The sequence below is a fragment of the Bufo bufo genome, chromosome 4, assembly GCF_905171765.1.
Source record: "Bufo bufo chromosome 4, aBufBuf1.1, whole genome shotgun sequence".
Taxonomy (NCBI): Eukaryota; Metazoa; Chordata; class Amphibia; order Anura; family Bufonidae; genus Bufo; species Bufo bufo.
This window is the reverse complement of record NC_053392.1, coordinates 455,836,822-455,859,887: the sequence shown is the minus strand read 5'-3', so window position 1 is coordinate 455,859,887 and position 23,066 is coordinate 455,836,822. Positions and strand designations below refer to the sequence as shown.

At 43.0% G+C, this 23,066-nt stretch overlaps 1 protein-coding gene across 2 annotated transcripts in view; it reads right to left on the bottom strand.

Moving 5' to 3' along the window:
• Positions 1-23,066, bottom strand: part of LYST (lysosomal trafficking regulator) — a 736,927-nt gene that overhangs the window by 578,070 nt on the left and 135,791 nt on the right. For both annotated transcript variants that reach the window (XM_040429442.1, XM_040429443.1), the window contains exons 9-10: positions 12,554-12,620; positions 2,622-2,731 (exon numbers count right to left, since the gene is read on the bottom strand). In XM_040429442.1, the coding sequence (XP_040285376.1) occupies positions 2,622-2,731; positions 12,554-12,620 (177 nt within the window). The remainder of the gene's footprint in view (positions 1-2,621; positions 2,732-12,553; positions 12,621-23,066) is intronic.

The window sequence follows — 23,066 nt, the reverse complement described above, 5'->3', positions numbered from 1 at the left end:
CTTATGGAAATAGCCGAACCAGTGGTGGGCTATTTTCGGTTTTGCTGTAAGAATGAATGGAGGGTGGCAGCTCATGCGCAGTGAGCTCTCCAGTACTTTGTGGGGGTCCCTGAGGTGAGACCCACAACTACAGATGTAGTAGAGTAAACAATCATAGTCATAACACGTTAACTAGATGTGATAACGCACCAAGTATTTAGTGTCAGTCATTTGGTTATATAATATGTATAGTTTCACATGAATGGGATGATAATGGCGACTGTTTTGGTTCTTGTGGGTGGGTTTTTTATGTATTTTATTATTTTTTTTATATATTTTTGCCACATAATATGTCCCCTAAGAGGACAGTGAACACTTATTTTGCACTTTTTCCTTTTTTCTTTTCACTTTATTATATATTTTATTGTGTTTTCAATTTTTTTTATTTTTATAATTTTAACTTATTTATATACTTTTTGCCACATAACTTGTCCCAAAAGAGGTCACTGAAATACCTTTCGTAGTTAAGACTTTTTTAATATTGCATTATTTCCACTGTAACTGGAGCATCCAAAGGAGTCCTAGTTACAGGGAAAACCAGCCTCCTGTGTGGGCTTTGTACAAGGCAGAGCTGATCAAGGTCTATTGACCCTGCAGTTCTCCCTCATTTTGCCCCATAGACACATGGACATCATGTGATCGATGGCTCAAAACTGCATTGCACTCAACCTATCTGAGGAGAAGGCAGAAGCTCTAATAAACCACTGTCTTCTCCTCGGCTTCCCCACTGTCACTGCCAAGTTGGGGAGCCGACCTACAGCAGGAGTAGGACCTTTAACCCCTTCTTCCCCTGAGGTTTTTTTGCCTTTGCGTTTTGCACTTACTGCCTTCCCAGAGCCATAACTTTCTTATTTGTATGTTCACATAGCTGTATAAGGACTTGTTTTTTTCAGGAAAAGTTGTACTTTTTAATGCCGCCATTTAATATTGTGTAGGATGTAGTGGGCAAAAAAATCCAAATGGGGTGGAATTAGGAAAAAAGCAAATTTTTCCACAGTTTAAATATATATATTTTTTTAGGTCATTCACTATGCGGTAAAACTGACTTGTAATCTTCATTCTCCAGGTCAGTACAAATCCTGCAATACCACATGTATGCATATTATTATTTTTTTGCGTTATGATACTGAAAAAGAAGAACTTATTTTTTTTTTTTTGTTGTTGTTGTGATTTTCTGACTTCCATAACTTTTTTGTACTTACATGTGAAGAGTTGTATTAGGGCTCATTTTTTTTATTGATACCATTCTGGGGTGTGTATGACTTTTTGATGACTTTTCTTTTTATTTCATTTTTTTGTGGGAGGAGAAGCAACCAAAAAACAGCAAATGAGCCATTTTTAATACTTTTTCATTTTACCTTTTTCTGTATGGGATAAATACTTTTATATGTTGATAGTATGGGTGTTTTCGCATGCAGCAATACCCATGATGTGTATTTTTGTTTTAAATGTACTTTTTTATTCACATTTTGGAGAAAGCGGGTGATTTGAATTTTTATATATTTTTATTAGATCATTAGATTGCTATGCTCATATGCATTAGCATTGGAGTCTATGAGAAATGTAGCAGTTTCCTATGGAGCCCTGATACAGGCAGGGTCTCAATAGGAAACACTGTGCAGCAGCCTTCTGTCATTATCTATGACAGGGGCTACTGCATACAAGCTCTTGCTCCTCCAATTACCACATGGGGGAGCCAGACCATTACCGGAAGACCGCGCTTAGGCTACTTTCACACTTGCGTTGTTCTTTTCCGGCATAGAGTTCCGTCACAGGGGCTCTATACCGGAAAAGAACTGATCAGGTATGTCCCCATGCATTCTGAATGGAGAGTAATCCGTTCAGTTTGCATCAGTATGTCTTCAGTTCAGTCGTTTTGACTGATCAGGCAAAAGAGAAAACCGTAGCATGCTACGGTTTTATCTCCGGCTAAAAAAACTGAAGACTTGCCTGAATGCCGGATCAGGCATTTTTTCCCATAGGAATGTATTAGTGCCGGATCCGGCATTCAGAATACCGGAATGCCGGATCCGTCCTTCCGGTATGCGCATGCGCAGACTGAAAAAAAGGTGAAAAAATAAATGCCGGATCCGTTTTTGCCGGGTGACACCGGAAAGACGGATCCGGCATTTCAATGCATTTTTTTCGACTGATCAGGCATTTTTAAGACTGATGAGGATCCTGATCAGTCTTACTAATGCCATCAGTTAGCATACATTTTGCCTGATCCGGCAGGCAGTTCCGGCGACGGAACTGCTTGCCGGATCTCTCTGCCGCAAGTGTGAAAGTAGCCTTATGGTAATGCAGGCTCTCAGATGCCATGGTCAGACATTAAATACCTGACATGTGACGTACTATTACTTCACATTTAGGGAAAGGGTTAATTCAGCATCACACGGCGCTCCTGACAGAAACACAACTGATCACACGATCAGCTATGTTTCTGTCCTGGAAGATGGGGGCCGCAAATCTTGTCTTTGTGGGTTGTGCACCCCAGCTCTAAAGAGATGGCAACAATATATCCAAAAATGTTTTAAAATTAAGAGGAATTTAATATTACATTAAATTTACTGAATACTTACATTAGGCAAAGTATTTTCCAGAAAACAATGCAACAAGAAAGCTAATTCGCATGAATTTATACTGTGACTCATCAATGTAACCAATATGTTGATTAATATTTCACCACATTCTGAAATAAAGAAATATATTTATTTGTTAGCTTGTGTTCACATGCGTGAGGCATTCCATATTTTTTTCCATCCTCGGATGACAAAAAAAAAAAAAACAGACTTAGTTACCCAATGAAACTTACTGACTAAAATGAGGACCATAGATATTTTGTCCAGCAGAATGACCAAACCCAACAAACCCAAACAGTTAAAGGGAGACAAAAAAGAGGTTGTGGCGCTCACCAGACCTGTTTCACACGGAAAGCACGGATTGCGCTGGGAACCAAGCGCAGATTCCAGACTATGGCAAAAAAGATTTGTGCAGGTATCCAGCTTCCATACAGTGACAGCCTTTATTCTTAAAATACAGTAGAACGACAGTGGATTCACATCTACGGGTTTCGGATCAATTACTTCTGATCCTTCCTCATGACAAAAGTGAACAGTTGTCCTCTGGTTTAAGAAGACACAGCTACTGATTGCCAGGTGAACACAATTAACCTAGAACACACCCCCACTTCCATTCAATAATCCATTGTTATAATACAAGACCAAAGACTAAAAAATACATATAAAATGTATGATATAAAAAAGTGCAATTTATATAAAGATACAATATTTAACATATAAGTAAAAAATCAATAGTGCAGGATCAGATCATGCCTGTGACTTAAACCTTGAGGAGCCGAGGTACCCATAGAAAAAATCCAAAAGACTTCCCTATTCAAAAGCTTGCGTTTATGATCCCCTCCCCTGGCAGGGGGATTAACCCTTTCCAGACGTTGCACTTGAAAACCTGCTACGTTGCCCTGGTGTACCGCAGCATAGTGGAGACTGACAGCTGAGACATTTCTGGTTCTAGTAAAAGGTATGTCTGCTAAATGCCTCCAAAGTCTTCTCTGCAAGCTGTTAGTTGTGCAACCAACATACTGCAGAAGACACACAGAGCATGTAATGCAATATACAACGTAGCTGGTATTACAATTAATATATTGTTTAGACACAAAAGAATGTTGCATGGAAAAAGAAAAGAGAGAAACCAACTTGAATGTAGCTAAAATGTACAAATGTGATGACCACACCTGTATGTGCCCTTATATTTCAGCCAGGTAGATGCGTTGCGTTTTTCTCTCTCAGTGTATAAACTAGGACTAATTTTCGGAGCCAAAATGGGTGCGCGACGTGCAATACACTTGATGCCAAGTTGGGCTATACCAGTCCATTGTTCATCAAAAGTTTAAACCGCAAGTTTTTTTTTTTACCATTCTGCAATTGTAACAAAAGATACAATGTTCTCCTTTTTGCCATCAGTGTGTCAAGATCGACTCAAAAGAATGGATGCGATTTTCAACACATGTAATAAAGATTCCCAAGATACCCTGGAGCTCAAGATTCACATGTCTTCACTGGAAAAGCTACTCACCAAAGAGATAAGAACCTGGTGGGATTTAACGTAGCTCCAAAGATATGTGGAGAAAAAAAATGGTCCCGTGAGGATTAAGTCTCCGGAAAAAACCTACCATGGTCTATTCGGACACTTGTTGCACATTGGCAAGATACTCTATCAGAATGCTCTCTTAAATTAATGAAGCTTATTATAACACAAAAGGAGGAGGAAATGCTAGTCAACCTAAGAGATGAAATTAAAGTGATCACGCCGTATATCGATCTGGATGTGTTTAAAGATATGGACAATAAATTACAAGAAAACTTGAGCAAAATGGAAGACCGACTTGTTGAAATCAAACAGGACAAATTTAATCATGACCTGCAAGATTATAAAAGCAATGCCGTATATACAGTTGCAAGAAAAAGTATGTGAACCCTTTGGAATGATATGGATTTCTGCACACATTGGTCATAAAATGTGATCTGATCTTCATCTTAGTCACAAGAATAGACAATCACAGTCTGCTTAAACTAATAACACACAAAGAATTAAATGTTACCATGTTTTCTATTGAACACACCATGTAAACATTCACAGTGAAGGTGGAAAATATGTGAACCCTTGGATTTAATAACTTTGGCAGCAATAACTATAACCAAACGTTTCCTGTAGTTGCAGATCAAACGTGCCCAACGGTCACGTAATTCTTGACCATTCCTCTTTACAGAACCGTTTCAGTTCAGCAATATTCTTGGGATGTCTGGTGTGAATCGATTTCTTGAGGTCATGCCACAGCATCTCAAATCAGGTTGAGGTCAGGACTCTGCCATTATGTTGTTGATTTACTTTTATGCTTTGGGTCGTGGCCCTGTTGCAACACCCATCTTCTGTTGAGCTTCAGCTGGTGGACAGATGGCCTTAAGTTCTCCTGCAAAATGTCTTGATAAACTTGGGAATTCATTTTTCCTTCAATGATAGCAATCTGTCCAGGCCCTGGCGCAGCAAAGCAGCCCCAAACCATGATGCACCCACCAACATACTTCACAGTTGGGAGGAGGTTTTGATGTTGGTGTGCTGTGCCTCTTTTTCTCCACACATAGTGTTGTGTGTTTCTTCCAAACAACTCAACTTTGGTTTCATCTGTCCACAGAATATTTTGCCAGTACTGCTGTGGAACATCCAGGTGCTCTTGTGCAAACTGTAAATGTGCAGCAATGTTTTTTTTGGACAGCAGTGGCTTCCTCTGTTGTATCCTCCCATGAAATCCATTCTTGTTTAGTGTTTTACGTATTGTAGATTTGCTAACAGGGATGTTAGCATACGCCAGAGACTTTTGTAAGTCTTTAGCTGACACTCTAGGATTCTTCTTCACCTCATTGAGCAGTCTGCGCTGTGCTCTTGCAGTCATCTTTACAGGACAGCCACTCCTAGGGTGAGTAGCAGCAGTGCTGAACTTTCTCCATTTATAGACAATTTGTCTTACCAGGACTGATGAACAGCAAGGCTTTTCGAGATACTTTTATAACCCTTTCCAGCTTTATGCAAGTCAACAATTCTTAATCGTAGGTCTTCTGAAAGCTCTTTTGTGCGAGGCATCATTCACATCAGGCAATGCTTCTTGTGAAAAGCAAACCCAGAACTGGTGTGCATTTTTTATAGGGCAGGGCAGCTGTAACCAACATCTCCAATCTCATCTCATTGATTGGACTCCAGTTGGCTGACACCTCACTCCAATTAGCTCTTGGAGATGTCATTAGTCTAGAGGTTCACATACTTTTTCCACCTGCACTGTGAATGTTTACATGGTGTGTTCAATAAAAACATGGTAACATTTAATTATTTGTGTGTTATTAGTTTAAGCAGACTGTGATTGTCTATTGTCGTGACTTAGATGAAGATCAGATCACATTTTGTGACCAATTTGTGCAGAAATCCATATCATTCCAAAGGGTTCACATATTTTTTCTTGCAACTGTACTTGGTCCGAATTGAGAGCTAATACACCACAATCTATTATGAAAGGATGTCCCGAGGTAAGAAAACACGGGCTCCAAAAGTGGTGTTTAGCTCTACGGAACCTGATTCATCTGATTTGGCAACTGAAATTCTGCAAGCCGGTTCAGCGAATGATGTTTCAGATGTACCTGGTGGCGTGTCAGAGGGTCACGTGAGAGCTTCAAGGAAGTTGTCAAAAACGCAGAGCAGGGCGGAACACGCCCGGACAGAATCGCTAGCCCTCCCGCAGCAAGAGGCAGACACCCAGGTTGTTAACATATCATCTAGTATACTTTCCCAGGCCCAAATTAATGTGTTATCAAAAGGCCTGTCATTTGCTCCAACGTGTAATTTTGATATTTATAAGACCATTCTTGATGTGAACAGGCTAGCACGCAACCTTACTCTGTAGAGACATTTTGCAGACTCAAAAATGACTGAGGACATTGCACCGGCTTCTCATGATGCGTCTTCAGTTCCACAAAATATTGTTACACTATCTTTTGAAGAGTTAGCTAATATATCCTATATGCAACAAAAGTCCTGTGAGTGACTTTTCTCATGATTTTCAAACTTCCTATCCTGATTTCTACCCCATACAATCTAGATCTATTGCTTTAGACCGCTATCAAGAATTGAGAAAGACCTTTTTGCCTTGCCTGACACAATGTATATATCTAATAAAAATAAAAAGATATGTGATAATTTCACACACTGTGAGCGCAAGGCTATAAATGAACTGGAGAATTTGAAGGATGTTGTCATTAAACAGGCTGACAAGGGGGGTCTGTGGTCGTGAGGGATCGATACATATATAAAAAACAACATTTATCCATGTTAAAGGATGAAAACACTTATTTGAAATTGCACAACAGCTTGAAGACAAGAATTCGGAGGCATTTAGCAGACATACCTTTTACTAGAACCAGAAATGTCTCAGCTGTCAGTCTCCACTATGCTGCGGTACACCAGGGCAACGTAGCAGGTTCTCAAGTGCAAGGTCTGGAAAGGGTTACCCACTGCCAGGGAAGGGGATCATAAACGCAAGCTTTTGTATAGGGAAGTCTTTAGGATTTTTTCTATGGGTACCTCGGCTCCGCAAGGGTTAAATCGCAGGCATGATCTGATCCTGCACTATTGATTTTTTATTTATATGTTAAATATTCTATCTTTATATAAATTGCACTTTTTTATATCATACATTTTATATGTATTTTTTTTACTTTGGTCTTGTATTCTAACAATGGATTATTGAATGGAACTGGGGTGTGTTCTAGGTTAATTGTGCTCAGTAGCTGCGTCTACTTAAACCAGAGGACAACTGTTCACTTTGGTCATGAGGAAGGATCAGAAGTAATCTATCCTAAAAACACGTAGATGTGAATCCACTGTCGTTCTACTGTATTTTAACAATAAAAGGCTGTCCCTGTATGGAAGCTGGATACCTGCACAAATCTTTTTTGACATAATCTCAAATAGTTAAATGGGTTATTTCATTTCTGAAACAGCCCCCCCATGTGCCATGCCCCTCACAGGTAATATTCTTATCCTGCTCCTGGACCCTGAACGGCTTCTCCCTGTACCTGGATGAAAATATCCGGTGGCGGGGGGGGGGCTGGGGGGTCGGTAGAGCAGCCAATGGCAGGCGGCGATGGGCACAAGCTTCCCTAGCATCCTCCACGACACTAGGAAGACTCGTCCCCGTCTGCCATTGGCTGCACCCCTCCCCCCCCCCCCCCCCCCCCCCCCCCCCCCCCCCCCCCCCCCCCACACAGGATGTTTTCATCCATGTACAGGGCGAAGCAGCAGCGGCGCCGGGAGCGGGATAAGTATATTACCTGTGAGGGGCCCGGCACATGGGTGGGCTGTTTCAGAAATTGGATAACCCCTTTAATGGTTGTGCACTTGGTGCTTTTGATGTCTGTATCATGCCTTTTTTTCTGTAACTAAACAAAAATGGAAAATGCACCATAAATACAACACAACTTCTAGACTGACTGAATCTACCCCCCTCCCCTTTGTACAGTCGTGGCCAAAAGTTTTGAGAATGACACAAATATTAGTTTTCACAGAGTTTGCTGCTAAACTGCTTTTAGATCTTTGTTTCAGTTGTTTCTGTGATGTAGTAAAATATAATTACACGCACTTCATACGTTTCAAAGGCTTTTATCAAAGAGTCAGTATTTGCAGTGTTGGCCCTTCTTTTTCAGGACCTCTGCAATTCGACTGGGCATGCTCTCAATCAACTTCTGGGCCAACTCCTGACTGATAGCAACCCATTCTTTCATAATCACTTCTTGGAGTTTGTCAGAATTAGTGGGGTTTTTTTTTGTCCACACGCCTCTTGAGGATTGACCACCAGTTCTCAATGGGATTAAGATCTGGGGAGTTTCCAGGCCATGGACCCAAAATGTCCACGTTTTGGTCCCCGAGCCACTTATTAAGAACTTTTGCCTTATGGCACGGTGCTCCATCATGCTGGAAAATGCATTGTTCTTCACCAAACTGTTGTTGGATTGTTGGAAGAAGTTGCTGTTGGAGGGTGTTTTGGTACCATTCTTTATTCATGGCTGTGTTTTTGGGCAAAATTGTGAGTGAGCCCACTCCCTTGGATGAGAAGCAACACCACACATGAATGGTCTCAGGATGCTTTACTGTTGGCATGACACAGGACTGATGGTAGCGCTCACCTTTTCTTCTCCGGACAAGCCTTTTTCCAGATGCCCCAAACAATCGGAAAGAGGCTTCATCGGAGAATATGACTTTGCCCCAGTCCTCAGCAGTCTATTCACCATACTTTCTGCAGAAGATCAATCTGTCCCTGATGTTTTTTTTGGAGAGAAGTGGCTTCTTTGCTGCCCTTCTTGACACCAGGCCATCTTCCAAAAGTCTTCGCCTCACTGTGCGTGCAGATGCGCTCACACCTGCCTGCTGCCATTCCTGAGCAAGCTCTGCACTGGTGGCACTCCGATCCCGCAGCTGAATCCTCTTTAGGAGACGATCCTGGCGCTTGCTGGACTTTCTTAGGCTACTTTCACACTAGCGTTCGGAGCGGATCCGTCTGATGTTTCATCAGACGGATCCGCTCCTATAATGCAAACGCTTGCATCCGTTCAGAACGGATCCGTTTGCATAACAGTTTATTTCAGATCTGATTTTTCACTTCGGAAAACTCAGATCCGACAGTATATTCTAAACACAGAAGCGTTCCCATGGTGATGGGGACGCTTCAAGTTAGAATATACTGAGAACTGTGTACATGACTGCCCCCTGCTGCCTGGCAGGTGCTTCCAGGCAGCAGGGGGCAGACCCCCCCCCCCCCCTCCTGTATTTAACTTATTGGTGGCCAGTGCGGCCCCCCCCTCCCTCCCCAGTATTAATTGTAAGCAGTGCGGCCCCCCTCCCTCTATATTCATCGGTGGCCAGTGCGGATATTAAATATGAGCAGTGCGGTCTCCCCCTCCCTCCCTCCCTCCCTCCCCAGTATTAAATATGAGCAGTGCGGTCTCCCCCTCCCTCCCTCCCCAGTATTAAATATGAGCAGTGCGGTCTCCCCCCTCCCTCTATTCATTGGTGGCCAGTGCGGATTCAAAGTATTGTGATCAGTGCGGCCTCTCCTCTCGACCCCCCCCCCCCCCCCCCATCATTGGTGGCAGCGGAGAGTACCGATCGGAGACCCAGTTTAAATCGCTGGGGCTCCGATCGGTTACCATGGCAGCCAAGACGCTATTGCAGTCTTGGCTGCCATGGTTACTTAGCAACAAATAGCAGCATTATACTTACCTGAAGAGCTGCGATCTATGTGACCGGCCGGGAGCTCCTCCTACTGGTAAAGTGACAGGTCTGTGCGGCGCATTGCCTATAGACCTGTCACTTACCAGTAGGAGGAGCTCCCGGCCGGTCACATAGATCGCAGCTCTTCAGGTAAGTATAATGCTGCTATTTGTTGCTAAGTAACCATGGCAGCCAAGACTGCAATAGCGTCTTGGCTGCCATGGTAACCGATCGGAGCCCCAGCGATTTAAACTGGGACTCCGATCGGTACTCTCCGCTGCCACCAATGATGGGGGGGGGGGGGGTCGAGAGGAGAGGCCGCACTGATCACAATACTTTGAATCCGCACTGGCCACCAATGAATAGAGGGAGGGGGAGACCGCACTGCTCATATTTAATACTGGGGAGGGAGGGAGGGGGAGACCACACTGCTCATATTTAATACTGGGGAGGGAGGGAGGGGGAGACCGCACTGCTCATATTTAATACTGGGGAGGGAGGGAGGGGGAGACCGCACTGCTCATATTTAATACTAGGGAGGGAGGGGGAGACCGCACTGCTCATATTTAATATCCGCACTGGCCACCGATGAATATAGAGGGAGGGGGGCCGCACTGCTTACAATTAATACTGGGGAGGGAGGGGGGGCCCCACTGGCCACCAATAAGTTAAATACAGGAGGGGGGGGGGGTCTGCCCCCTGCTGCCTGGAAGCACCTGCCAGGCAGCAGGGGGCAGTCATGTACACAGTTCTCATTATATTCTAACTTGAAGCGTCCCCATCACCATGGGAACGCCTCTGTGTTAGAATATACTGTCGGATTTGAGTTTCACGATGTAACTCAAATCCGATGGTATATTCTAACATAGAGGCGTTCCCATGGTGATGGGGACGCTTCAAGTTAAAATATACCATCGGATTGGAGAAAACTCCGATCTGATGGTATAATCCTGACTTTACATTGAAAGTCAATGGGGGACGGATCCGTTTGAAATTGCACCATATTGTGTCAATGTCAAACGGATCCGTCCCCATTGACTTGCATTGTAAGTCTGGACGGATCCGTTTGGCTCCGCACGGCCAGGCGGACACGAAAACGCTGCAAGCTGCGTTCGGGTGTCCGCCTGCTGAGCGGAGCGGAGGCCAAACGGTGCCAAACTGATGCATTCTGAGCGGATCCGCATCCACTCAGAATGCATTGGGGCAGTACGGATCCGTTCGGGGCCGCTTGTGAGAGCCTTCAAACGGAACTCACAAGCGGAGCCCCGAACGCTAGTGTGAAAGTAGCCTTAGACGCCCTGAAGCCTTCTTAACAAGAATTGAACCTCTTTCCTTGAAGTTCTTGATGATCCTATAAATTGTTGATTGAGGTGCAATCTTAGTAGCCACAATATCCTTGCCTGTGAAGCCATTCTTATGTAACGCATTTCTCGCGTTTCTTTGCAGGTCACCATGGTTAACAATGGAAGAACAATGATTTCAAGCATCACCCTCCTTTTAACATGTCAAGTCTGCCATTTTAACCCAATCAGCCTGACATAATGATCTCCAGCCTTGTGCTCGTCAACATTCTCACCTGAGTTAACAAGACGATTACTGAAATGATCTCAGCAGGTCCTTTAATGACAGCAATGAAATGCAGTTGAAAGTTTTTTTTGGGATTAAGTTAATTTTCATGGCAAAGAAGGACTATGCAATTCATCTGATCACTCTTCATAACATTCTGGAGTATATGCAAATTGCTATTATAAAAACTTAAGCAGCAACTTTTCCAATTTCCAATATTTATGTAATTCTCAAAACTTTTGGCCACGACTGTACATTCATTCGCTCACAAATGTTGCAACTGGGCCTGAAGATCGTGGGCTGCAGAAGTTGGCATCCCAGATGGTCCCATAAATGCTCGATTGGCAATAAATTTTGTGATTGGGCAGGCCAAGGAAGTGTTGCAATTTGGCAGAGATATTCCTGCTATAAAAAACAAAAACAAAAAAACCACACAAAAAAAACAAAAAAAAAAAAAAAACAGCATTGCAACCCCTACAATAAGATACAAGACATGTCGTTGAAGGATGTCTTGCACACATCGCTGAGTTATTAAGGTACCTTTACACTGCTTGTTGTTCGGGAAGATTATCGCTAATGAGCATTAATATGAACGCTCGTTAGAGATAATCTGCCTGCATAAAGAGACGCCAATGAACTAGTGAAACGCTCATTCATCGAGTTATAGAACTGTTTGTGTGGACACCAAAATCATGACTTGCTGACCAGCAGATCGTGCTGTCTAAACAGCACTCTGCTACCGGAAAACAATCATTCTGTATAGGTAAGAAAGATGGCATCAGTTGCTGATAAATTGCTGAATGTAAATGCAGTTTTCTCCTGCAATGACGAATAAGCATTTGTCAGAAAGGAACACTTTTTTCTTCAATGTAACTCCACAAAGAATTTTTCCCCATTTTCCAATAAGACATGGTAAATTAAATAGTGCCCTTAAAAAATACAACATATCCTGCAAAAAATAAGCCCCATATGGCTATATGAACGGAAATTTTAAAAAGTCATAGCTATTGGAACGTGGGGAGGAAAAAAGTAAAATGCAAAACCAAAAATGGGCCCGGTAACTTAAGGGGTTAAAAATTATTGTTCAAAAAAGTTACGTTACAAACACATTACTAACCTTGCACCCCGGAAGCAGTGCTTGAGAAAATCTGATGAAATCCATTTAGTAAGGATGTGGTTGTTCCCTAAAGACAGAAGAATACATTTTAACTGTATATAATATTATCTATACAAGGCTACCATCTCAGATAGGATAAACTAAAATCGGTCTGCATGAGTTTTCAACCGAATCAACAAACTGTAATAAAATAATTAAACACAGATCATGACTAATCCTGTAAAAAACAAACTGATCAAGAGATAAGTGATTGACTTATTAAAGCATTTAGCTACACCGAGTGTTTATGAGCTGTCGGGAGTTCAGAGAAAAGGGTCAGATCAAGCTGTCACAGCAGCTCCCTAACAGACAAGCATAGAAAGGTAAAGTGAAAGTTGTGGAGGGAAATATATTAAAATGTTTAGTAAAGAACAATAAAAAATAAAATAAAAATCAAGTTTAGTCCAAAATGAGTAAACCAAAATATTAATTTAAAAAAGGCCCCCATAGGTCAGGGATGGCCATAGGAGTGTGCTAACTATGCTATTATTTCCCAGAGGGAGTGTCAGTGCGCACAAATACAGGGCTCAGGACTAGACTAACTTTGTAGTTAGACTGCAAAATTTAACTACCAATTAGGGTCCATTCACACGTCAGTATTTTGTAATCCGCATCCGAATAGAGGACCTGTTCATTTCAACGGCCCTGCAAAAAATGTGGATAGCACTCAGTGTGCTGTCCGCATCCGTTGTTTGGTTCCATTATGCGGATCCGCAAAAAAAAAATATAACTTGTCCTATTATTGTTCACAAAATGTGGTCCGTGGTCCCATTGTAGTCAATGTGTCCACAAAAATGCGGATGACATGCGGAATGTATCAATATGTCATCGGCCATTGCGGATCCATTTCCAGGAAATAGATTTTTTTTTTTTAGTACCCTACCAACATATATTCCTCCTTCCGTTTTTTGGGGGGTTTTTTGCGGAAAAAATGGGTGCGGATGTACAATTGGTAAAAACTGAAGGTTTTTAAGGAAACGCAGATCCGCAAAAAAACAGAACGAAAATCTGGAAAAGAAAAATACTGACGTGTGAAAGGACCCTCAGAAAGATTAATGGAGCCCGATGGGGCCTTTGGCAAATGATTAGGATGTAGAAACATAGTTACATAGTTAAGGTTGGAAAAAGACAATAGTCCATCAAGTCCAACCTATAATCCTGCTATATTGAACCACAGAACAAATCCTTAGATCAGTGACCATCTTCCTTTTAAAAAGGGGTTGAACATAGACAGTGCTCAGTTTTTAGTGATTAACCACACCATAACCAATACTGCAATGGGCGTCATATATTTTGCATATATTTTCTGTGTTATTTATATTGGGATGACATCAAGGTAGCTTAAAGAGTAACTAAACTTTTATTCAACTTCTTTTAAAAATGGCCCAAATACCCCAAGAATAAATTTTTTAAATATACTTTATTAAATTACTTCGACTTTTTAATCAAGAAAGTCCCGATTTCAACCGTGCTTTAAATTCACTATTCTCACACATCACTGACTTGTCAGCGGTGTATGGAGTATCGATGGGGCCGCAGCAAACGGTGTACAGGCAGGAGAACACATGTTCCTCCTGCCTGTGCCCCCTGAGGTTGCCTAAATGCTGTTACAACAGTCTTATGGGTTTTGTTTTTACGGCTTTCCCTAGGCCTGTTACTTTGATTTTCCACATCAGTTTGATTACGCGTTACCGCATATGTATAGTTATCTTGCGTTTCAATACTGAATTAAAAACCTTGAAAAAAATGTTTTATTTTCATCACTATATTCTGACCCCTAATAACTTTTTAGATACTTACAGTATGTGCATGGAGCTGTGTGAGAGCTCGTTTTTTGCGAGGCAAATCTGTACTTTTCGTTGATGTAAGGCTTTTTGATCACTTTTTATAGAATTTTTTGTGGGAGGTGAAAAGACCAAAAAAACTGTGAATCAGCTAATTTTCCACTTTGGCATTTGCTGTATGGAATACATATTTTTAAATTTTAATAGTATGGGCACACGGGCAATGCCCAAAATGTCTATTTAATTTTCATTTTGGGGAAAAGTGGGCGTGATTAGAATTTTTACATATTACATTTTTTTTTATTATTATTTCCCCCCCCACACACTTTTTTTTATAGTTCCCAAACTATAAGAAGCAATCTGATAATTGCTATTTTCATAGACTCCAATGCATTGGCATAGGAGTCTGAGTATTTTACTATGTTTCTATGAACCCTGCCAGTAAAACGGCTAGGGCAGAGCTAAAGCCAGCCCCTCAGAGCCGGTGACGTCACCGAACACACTGCCGGGCGGAAGTTTCAGCCCGGCAGTGTGTTATTGAAAACAAAAGAGCCCTTGCCCTGCGCAATTTAGCGCAGGGCAAGAAAGCGCATCGGAGCATGAGATTCTCCGATGCTAGCCTCAGGGGGGCTGTCTGGGTGAAAATCAGGGTATGTCCGGGTTCGGACAACCCCTTTAAGATGGGCATGGCTGTGATGCATCATTGCTCCAACGTAAAAGGCATTGATAGGGTACTGTTGTTATCCAGAGGGGGAGATTGGAAACGGTAATTACACTTACCGGTAATTGTATTTCCTGGAAGTCTCCACGACGGCACCCATGAGCTTAGCCCCCGCCCTATCAGGGACAGGAAAAACACGTAGAGAGATTAAATTGCCCCTCCTTACCTTACTCCTCAGTATATCAAAAAGAACTCCATCGGAGAAGCAAAAGAAAAATGTTTTTATTTTTTTTCCTTAACAACTTCATATTCAAATAGATAATAGAAGTCCCCTTAAGTCCCATATTTTTATTGTATGGAGGACTATCCGGGGTGCCGTCGTGGACACTTTCAGGAAATACAATTATCGGTAAGTGTAATTACTGTTTCCCCTAGTTGTCTCCACAACAGCACCCATGAGATAGAACAGAGATGAAAATGTAAGGGAGCTGCCTGGAGGACTTTACGTCCAAAAGCCAGATCTTTTGAGGAAAAAACATCTACCTTATAATGATGAGTAAAGGTGTGAACAGATTTCCAGGTAGCAGCCTTACAAATGCTTTAAAGAGAAGCTGAGGCTGTTTGAACCCATGAGGCAAACATGCTTCTGGTAGAATGGGCTTTAATACTTATAGGACAGGGATGCCCAACTTGCGGCCCTCCAGCTGTTGCAAAACTACAACTCCCAGCATGCCATGACAGCCTACAGCTATCAGTCTACAGCAGGGCATTGTGGGAGTTGTAGTTTTACAACAGCTGGAGGGCCGCAGGTTGGGCATCCCTGTCATAGGAGAAGGCTTACCTGAGACTCTGTAAGCCTCAGCTATAGTTTGTCTAATCCATGAAGAAATGAAACTGGCTGTTGCCTTTTTAACCTTGTTAGGACCTGAAAATTGAAGATTTCTATCTTTCCTCCACGATTCTGTTTGTAGATAAAGGAGAACAGCTCTTCTGACATCTAACTTATGACATTTACCTCTTTCTCATTACTGGGTTTATCACGAAAAGGGTTAATTACTCTTACCGGTAATTGGATTTTCCAATAGCCTCCCCAACGGCACTCAACAGGAGGGTGTCCCCCGCCCCCCGGACAAGAAACAACACGGAAGTTGAAGTTTAAAAGGCCTCCTCTCCTTACCTAGGTCAGTAAATAAAGTACACGGCAGAGATGCCAAACAAAAAATGTTTTATATTAACTCATACGAAAAAATAAAGAGACTGAAACTTCAGAGAAGGTTTTGTATAAGGGAGGGAAATCCCAGTGCCGTTGGGGAGGCTATTGGAAAATCCAATTACCGGTAAGAGTAATTAACCCGTTTCCCGGCGCCTCCCCAAAGGCACTCAACAGGAGGATTTACATAGAAATAAACTTAGGGGGGGGGGGGGGGGAAGACACCACTGCAGAAAGGATTCTGCGTCCAAAAGAGAGGTCCTGGTTATGGACCATGTCCAATCTATAAAGTCTATAAAAAAGTCATCGGCTTTGTCCATGCTGCTGCTCTACAAATCTGTTCAATAGAGACGGAGGCAGATTCAGCCCAGGAAGCTGACACGGCTCTTGTCGAGTGGGCTTTAAGGCCTGCTGGGGGATCCTGATTCCGCTGATTATAACAAAGTGATAGTGTCTCTGATCCATCTGGCGATTGAAGCTTTACTGGCTGCTTTACCTTTATTAAGCCCCTGGAACTGGACAAAGAGATGGTCTGAAGTACTGAACGTCTCAGAATATTTTAGATTGGCCAGCACGCGCCGCCTTACATCTAAGTTATGAAACCTCTCTCTTGATGTGATGGATTGGGGCAAAATGATAGTAAGTCAATATCTAGGTTACAGTGGAAACTAGATACCACTTTCAGGAGAAATGACAAGCAGTGCTTCAGTATGATGCGATCATCAAAAATCTGGGGATAAGGAGAACGGCAGGAGAAAGCCTGGATTTCCCCAACTCTTCTGGCTGTAGTGATGGCGAGAAGGAAGGTGGTCTTCAGAGTTAAAACTTTCAGAGATATTTTCTCAATGGGCTCAGAAGGAGGAGTCATCAAGACCGAGAGGACTAAATTTAAGTCCCAGGGAGGATGGTAGGGGAGTCTCTGATAGCCCCTTTAATAAAATGTTTGATTAAGGGGTGTTCTGATAGTTTAGTATCTAAGAAGACCACTAGAGCCGTAATCTGAACTTTAAGGGTGGAGGGCTTGAGACCTTTTTCCAGGCCCGACTGTAGAAAATCTAGGATTTTGGGGATATTCTTTAAGGTTCCTGGTGAACTTCATTTCCAACAAAAAGCAAAAAAGCCTTCCACGCTCTGAGGTATATTCTGGAAATTATTTTCTTCCTGCTTTTCAGTAAGGTGGATATTACAGCGTCAGAGAGCCCTTTCTTCTTCAAACTTAGCCGCTCAATTTCCAGGCCATCAATCTCAGATGAGAGACCTCTGGATGAGGTACCAGACCTTGATGTAAGAGACCTGGACTCACAGGAAGAGTCCAGGATATTCCAGACGACAGACTTAGAAGTAGCAGAAACCAGGCCCCTCTGGGCCAGTAAGGAGCAATCATATTTATTTGCGCCTTCTCTTCTGCCACCTTCATCAAGGTCTTCGGGATCAGGCTGAAGGGGGGTAATGCGTACAAGAGCCCCTGAGGCCAAGGCAAAACAGAGCGTCTAAGATATCCGGATGATCCTGAGGAGATAGGGAACAAAACTGTGCCACTTTTCTGTTGGCTTTGTTTGCGAATAGATCCATGATAGGCATGCCCCATTTTTCCGTGATTTGATTTAATACCTTGGTGTTCAAAGACCACTCGCCTTCATTCAGAGTTTGTCTGCTATTAAATTGTTGCTCCCTTTCAGGTGAACTGCCGTAAGAGACAGCAGGTAGTCTTCTGCCCACAGAAATATTCCTTTTGCCACAGATGCCAGGGCTTTGTTTCAGGTACCTCCCTGTCTGTTTAGGTAGGCCACGGTGGTAGTATTGTCCTAGAGGACCCTTATGTGACCAAGAGGCCTTTTTGCTTGAAGTGCTAGAAGGACCTTGTGAACCGCCGTGAGCTCTCAAATTTTAAGAGGCGTCTGACATGGATTGGTCCCAGATACCTTGAACCACTAAGTCTTTGGTGTGACCTCCCCAGCCTCGACTGCTGGCGTCTGTAGTAACCCCGAGCTGATCTTCCTGACGATTTTTATTTTCCTTCCACCAGGCCAGAGAGTATTTCACTTGCGGTGGAATAACTACTTTTTTGTCTAAGGTCCTTTTGTCGCCGTCCCAGGAATCCAGAAGAAAAGCCTGTAGAATTCTGGTGTGGCTTTGTGGCCACCTGACTGTGGGAATTATTGCTGTTAGTGATCCTAATATGGTCACAACATTCCAGATGGTCGTGGTTCTTAACTTTCAGAAACTACTTACTTTTTGATAAACGGTTATCTGCTTGTCTTCAGGGAGAAAGGATATTAATGAGCGGGAGTCGAGGAGGACTCCTAAAAAGACCTTTCATGATTAAGAAGACTGCAATTCTGAGGAATTTCTGATGGTCTCTTGATGTGGGCACATGATAGTAGGCATCTTGCAAGTCCATAGTCACCATGTAACAAAACTGAGGCAGAAGATTTTGTGTAGCTCTGATGGTTTCCATTTTGAACCTCTTGTAGGTCAAGGATCTGTTTAATTGTTTTAGATTTATGATTAGTCTGAAGGAGCCTCCAGGTTTCTGGACTAGAAATACTGGGGAATAAAATCCCTCAGGGGCGTAGCTATAGGGGGTCCAGAGGTAGCAGTCGCTACCAGGCCCAGGAACCTGAGGGGGGCCCAAAAACCCTTGTGCCACATAAGACACTGGCATTATAGAAAGTGCATGGTGGTCAATTTACACCTCTGGCTGGAGGGAAGGGGTTAGGTCAAGAATTTAGATTGAGGGGGTGCCCTTTCAAAGTTTGCTTCTGGCAGCAGGAAAGCCATGTGCTCCCCTGCCCCTTGCCAACAAGGGAAGGGGGGCCCAAGCTGAACTCTTGCACCAGGGCCCATGAGCCTTTAGCTACGCCCCTGAAATCCCTGTTGAGGTTGGTGCTCCGGAACAGGAAGCAAGACTTCTTTTTGGATCAGACTCATTTTTTTCGGATTCCAGACACAGTTCTTCCTTTCTGGGTAATGGCTTGTTTATAACGTAATGATGTGGTGGGTAAGAAGCGAATTCTAGCTTGAATCCTTCTTGAATGGCGGCCAGTATCCAAGGAGAGGTTCCCATTTTCTTCCAGCTTGGAGCGAAATTTTTTAGTCTTGCCCCCACCTGACCTCTGGTGTCATTGGGAGGATTTTGATGACTTATCTGGATTGAAAAGGAAACCTTTTCCTCTGCCTTTCGAAGCCTGCCATCTTCCTGAGGATTCTCTCTTCTTCAGGTCTCCTCTGGACTTGTTTTAGGAACGAAAGGACCGTCTCTGGTGAAACTATTTTGGCTCCCGATGGGAAACCTTTTTTCTTATCGGATGCTTTTTCTAATATGTCGTCCAAGACTGAGCCAAAAAGTCTATCCCCTTTGCAAGGGATCGAGCAAAGGCGGTTCTTCGAACCCGTATCCCCTGACCAGGATCGAAGTCACACAGCTCTGCGGGTGGCATTTGATATAGCTGCGGAACTTGCAGAAAGCTTCACCAAGTCTGCTGAGGCATCCGCCAAAAAATTTGAAGCTTGTTTAAGTACCGAAAGGGATGCCAGGATCTCTTCTCTGGGAGTACCTACCGCCAAATGACCTACGAGCTGAGATAACCACACAGATAATGATCTTGCGGTGCAGGTAGCTGAAATACTAGGCCTGAACATGGCTGTGTTAGTCTCCCAGGCTCTTTTCAACAGGCTCTCGCTCTTCTTATCCATCGGATCCCGATGTAGGTCTGTGTCTTCAAACGGGAGTCAGGACTTTTTTTGAAATGCGAGCCACTGGGGCATCAATCTTTGGGGTTTTTTGTCCCAAAGGCCAGAATCGGACTCTACAAACGGGCATTTTCTTTTGAAGGAACCTGAAATAGGTGGACGTTTTTCAGGATCCTTCCACTCTCTGGATAGGAGTGATTTTATATTATTGTGGATTGGGAATACCCACCTTTTCCTCTCCCCCAGACCCTGGAACATATGGTCAGGTAAGGATACGCCTTCCTTGGTATCTTTCAGGTTCATAGTGGCTCTTATAGTTTTCAAGAGACCTTGGGTGTCTTCTGGGAGAAATAACGGTCTGCCCGACTTATCTTCTGAGGAGTCAGAATTGTTACAGGAAGGTAATTTCTCCTTCATCTAACTCCAGCCCATATGACAGGGAGCCCTGAGATCTATGGGAAGTAGAGGCCTGGGGAGTTGAAGGCAGCAGCCTGGATTCCACTGCTGCATTCACTTCTTCTTTAATTATATTGCACAGAGAATCCAAAATAGAGGGGGATTCTTCGGACACAATTTTTTCCGTACATTTTGTACATAAAGATTTCTTGCCCTTAGGGAGAAAAGATTTCCGACAAATAGAAAAAGTTTTTGCGGCTTGATTCAGCCCCTTGTGCCTTGGCAATGGAGGTCTCTCTGCCATAAGAGTAATCACAAGAAAGGATTAAATGGAACTAAGTTTAATATGAGAGATTCCCCCAGCACCAGGCACCGAGGGTGAAGAAAGGTGTATAACCTAGATACAGAGAGGAGGCTTACCGGGCTAAGGGCGATTGAGGCTGAATCCATAGGCTTGCGGGCAGCATCCAAATCAACAGGAGCTGACATAACCAGAGCCGAATACACCGCAGGGATTCCAGCGTTCCCGGCTCTTTTCAAATGCCGGCATACAGCGTGACATCACTGCGCACGTCCACACGTGATGCAGTGAAGAAGTCATCACGCAAGCGCCGCTCTAGCCAATAGGAGACTTTCCCCGCTCTGACATGGGGATTTTCCGCCCACAGAGACGCCGGCAAGACCATTCCTTGCTCCGGCTACAGGGAGCAAGCGACTTGAGCCCGGGGCTGCCTTATAATAAAGGACTTACGCCGGAGGATGGAAAAGGGAGGCAGTGCATCCCCGAGGTCCCCTATCCTGTGCACGCCCCTCGCAGAATCTGGGGTAGAGACCAGACCGTGCACCGACGAAAAAAATTACTGGAACTCAACAGGAGGAGCTTCTGCGCGACTCGGGGGACAGGAAACAACACTGACCTAGGTAAGGAGAGGAGGCCTTTTAAACTTCAGCTTCCGTGTTGTTTCCTGTCCGGGGGGTGGTGACACCCTCTTGTTGAGTGCCGTTGGGGAGGCGTCGGGAAAAGAGGGAATAATAATGTCATGGGATCTATGAAAAGATGACACTACCTTTGGGAGAAAGGAGGGTTCTTACTTGAAAATAAGCCTCGCTTTAAAGGATTGGAAATATGGGAAAACAGTAGAAAGTGCATGTAATTCACATACCCTTCTGGCAGAGGTAATGGCCACCAAAAATATAGTTTTAAGAGTCAAAAATCTTAACGAAATTTCATCAATGGGCTCAAAGGGAGAGGCCCATTAAAGCATTCAGGACCAGATTTAGATTCCATGGAGGGACCACGTTATGGATGGTGGGACGGAAATGTTCTGTGGCTAAAATAAATCTAGAAATGAATTTGTTTGTTTGTTTTTAGATAATCTGCAATCATAAAAGACACTCAGCCTGAACTCTAATAGTACTAGATTTAAGTCCAAGACTCAGTCCATCCTGAAAAAATTACATAATTGTAGGGACACTAAGAAAAGAAAAATCTATATTTTTGCTTGTGCACCAAGAGGAAAATCTTCCCCAAACTTTACTGTAACTGTTTTTAGTGGTGACCTTTATACTCTGCAGTAATGTTTCTACCACTCTAGATGAAAAACCTCTGTTTTCTAGGCTGACCCATTCAACATCCAGGCTCTTAAATCTGGATTTTTTAGTCTTGGGTGTGAAACTGGACCCTGCATAACCAGATTGGGAAAATGTGAAAGCTGGAGAGGAGGAAGTACACTCATTTCTGCTATGAGCGAGAACCACTCTCTTCTGGGCCAGAATTGAGCAATCAGTATTACTTTGGCATCCTCTCTTTTTATCTTTTGAAGCACCCTGGGCAGTATGTTTATCAGAGGATAGGAATATCAGAGATTCTGAGTCCATTTGATGGAAAACGCCAGAGGGCAGCTATTTGGAGTCAAAAAGGAAAGATCTATTTTTCCTCCCTTCCTGTAACGCCATCTTCCAGATTTCCTTTTTTCCGACCTGTTCTGGTTTTGAAAAGTACGTCTTTTATAGGGTCTGTCATTGCGACATGTATAATCTTCAGGGAAACCTTTCTTCTTATCGGATGCCTTCTCTATTATTTTATCCAGATCGGGCCGGACACATATTTAATAATATGTCATTTTAATTTTTAGATGTTACATGCCCCTTCCACGATCTCAACCACAAAACTCTCCTAACTGAGATGGCTAAAACTGAAGTTCTTGCTGCCATAGAAACAGCTCCAGCTGAAGAATCTGATAAACACCCTGCAGCCATTTTGAGATTTGGAATAGAAGATAGTATCCGATCTCTAGTTTTTTTTCCCTTTTATGTGAAATTCTAACTGATCTAACTAGATACAGAGCACTCTAGCGACACAGGGTGCTGACACATTTCGACGGAACAAGGAATTTGCCTTTTCCCATGTTGTCTTGATCAACCCTTCTGCTTTTGTTTATCAATAGGGTCTTAAGGTTGTGCTGCATCTTCAAAGGGTATTGAAGTATTTATTTTTTATAAGTTAGCATCTATCATCGGGTCAAGAGCCAAAATTTTCTATCTCTGTTTCATTAAAAGGGTATTTTCTTCTGAGACCCCTAGGAAATATGGACCTTTGTCTGGAGTATTCCATCTCTTATTTATTAGGCTATGAATATTTTAATGTATTGTAAAAACTATTTTTTGCTTATCGCCAAGATCTCTGAACATAGTATCCTGAATTGATTTTGCCTTCTTTACTTTTTCAAT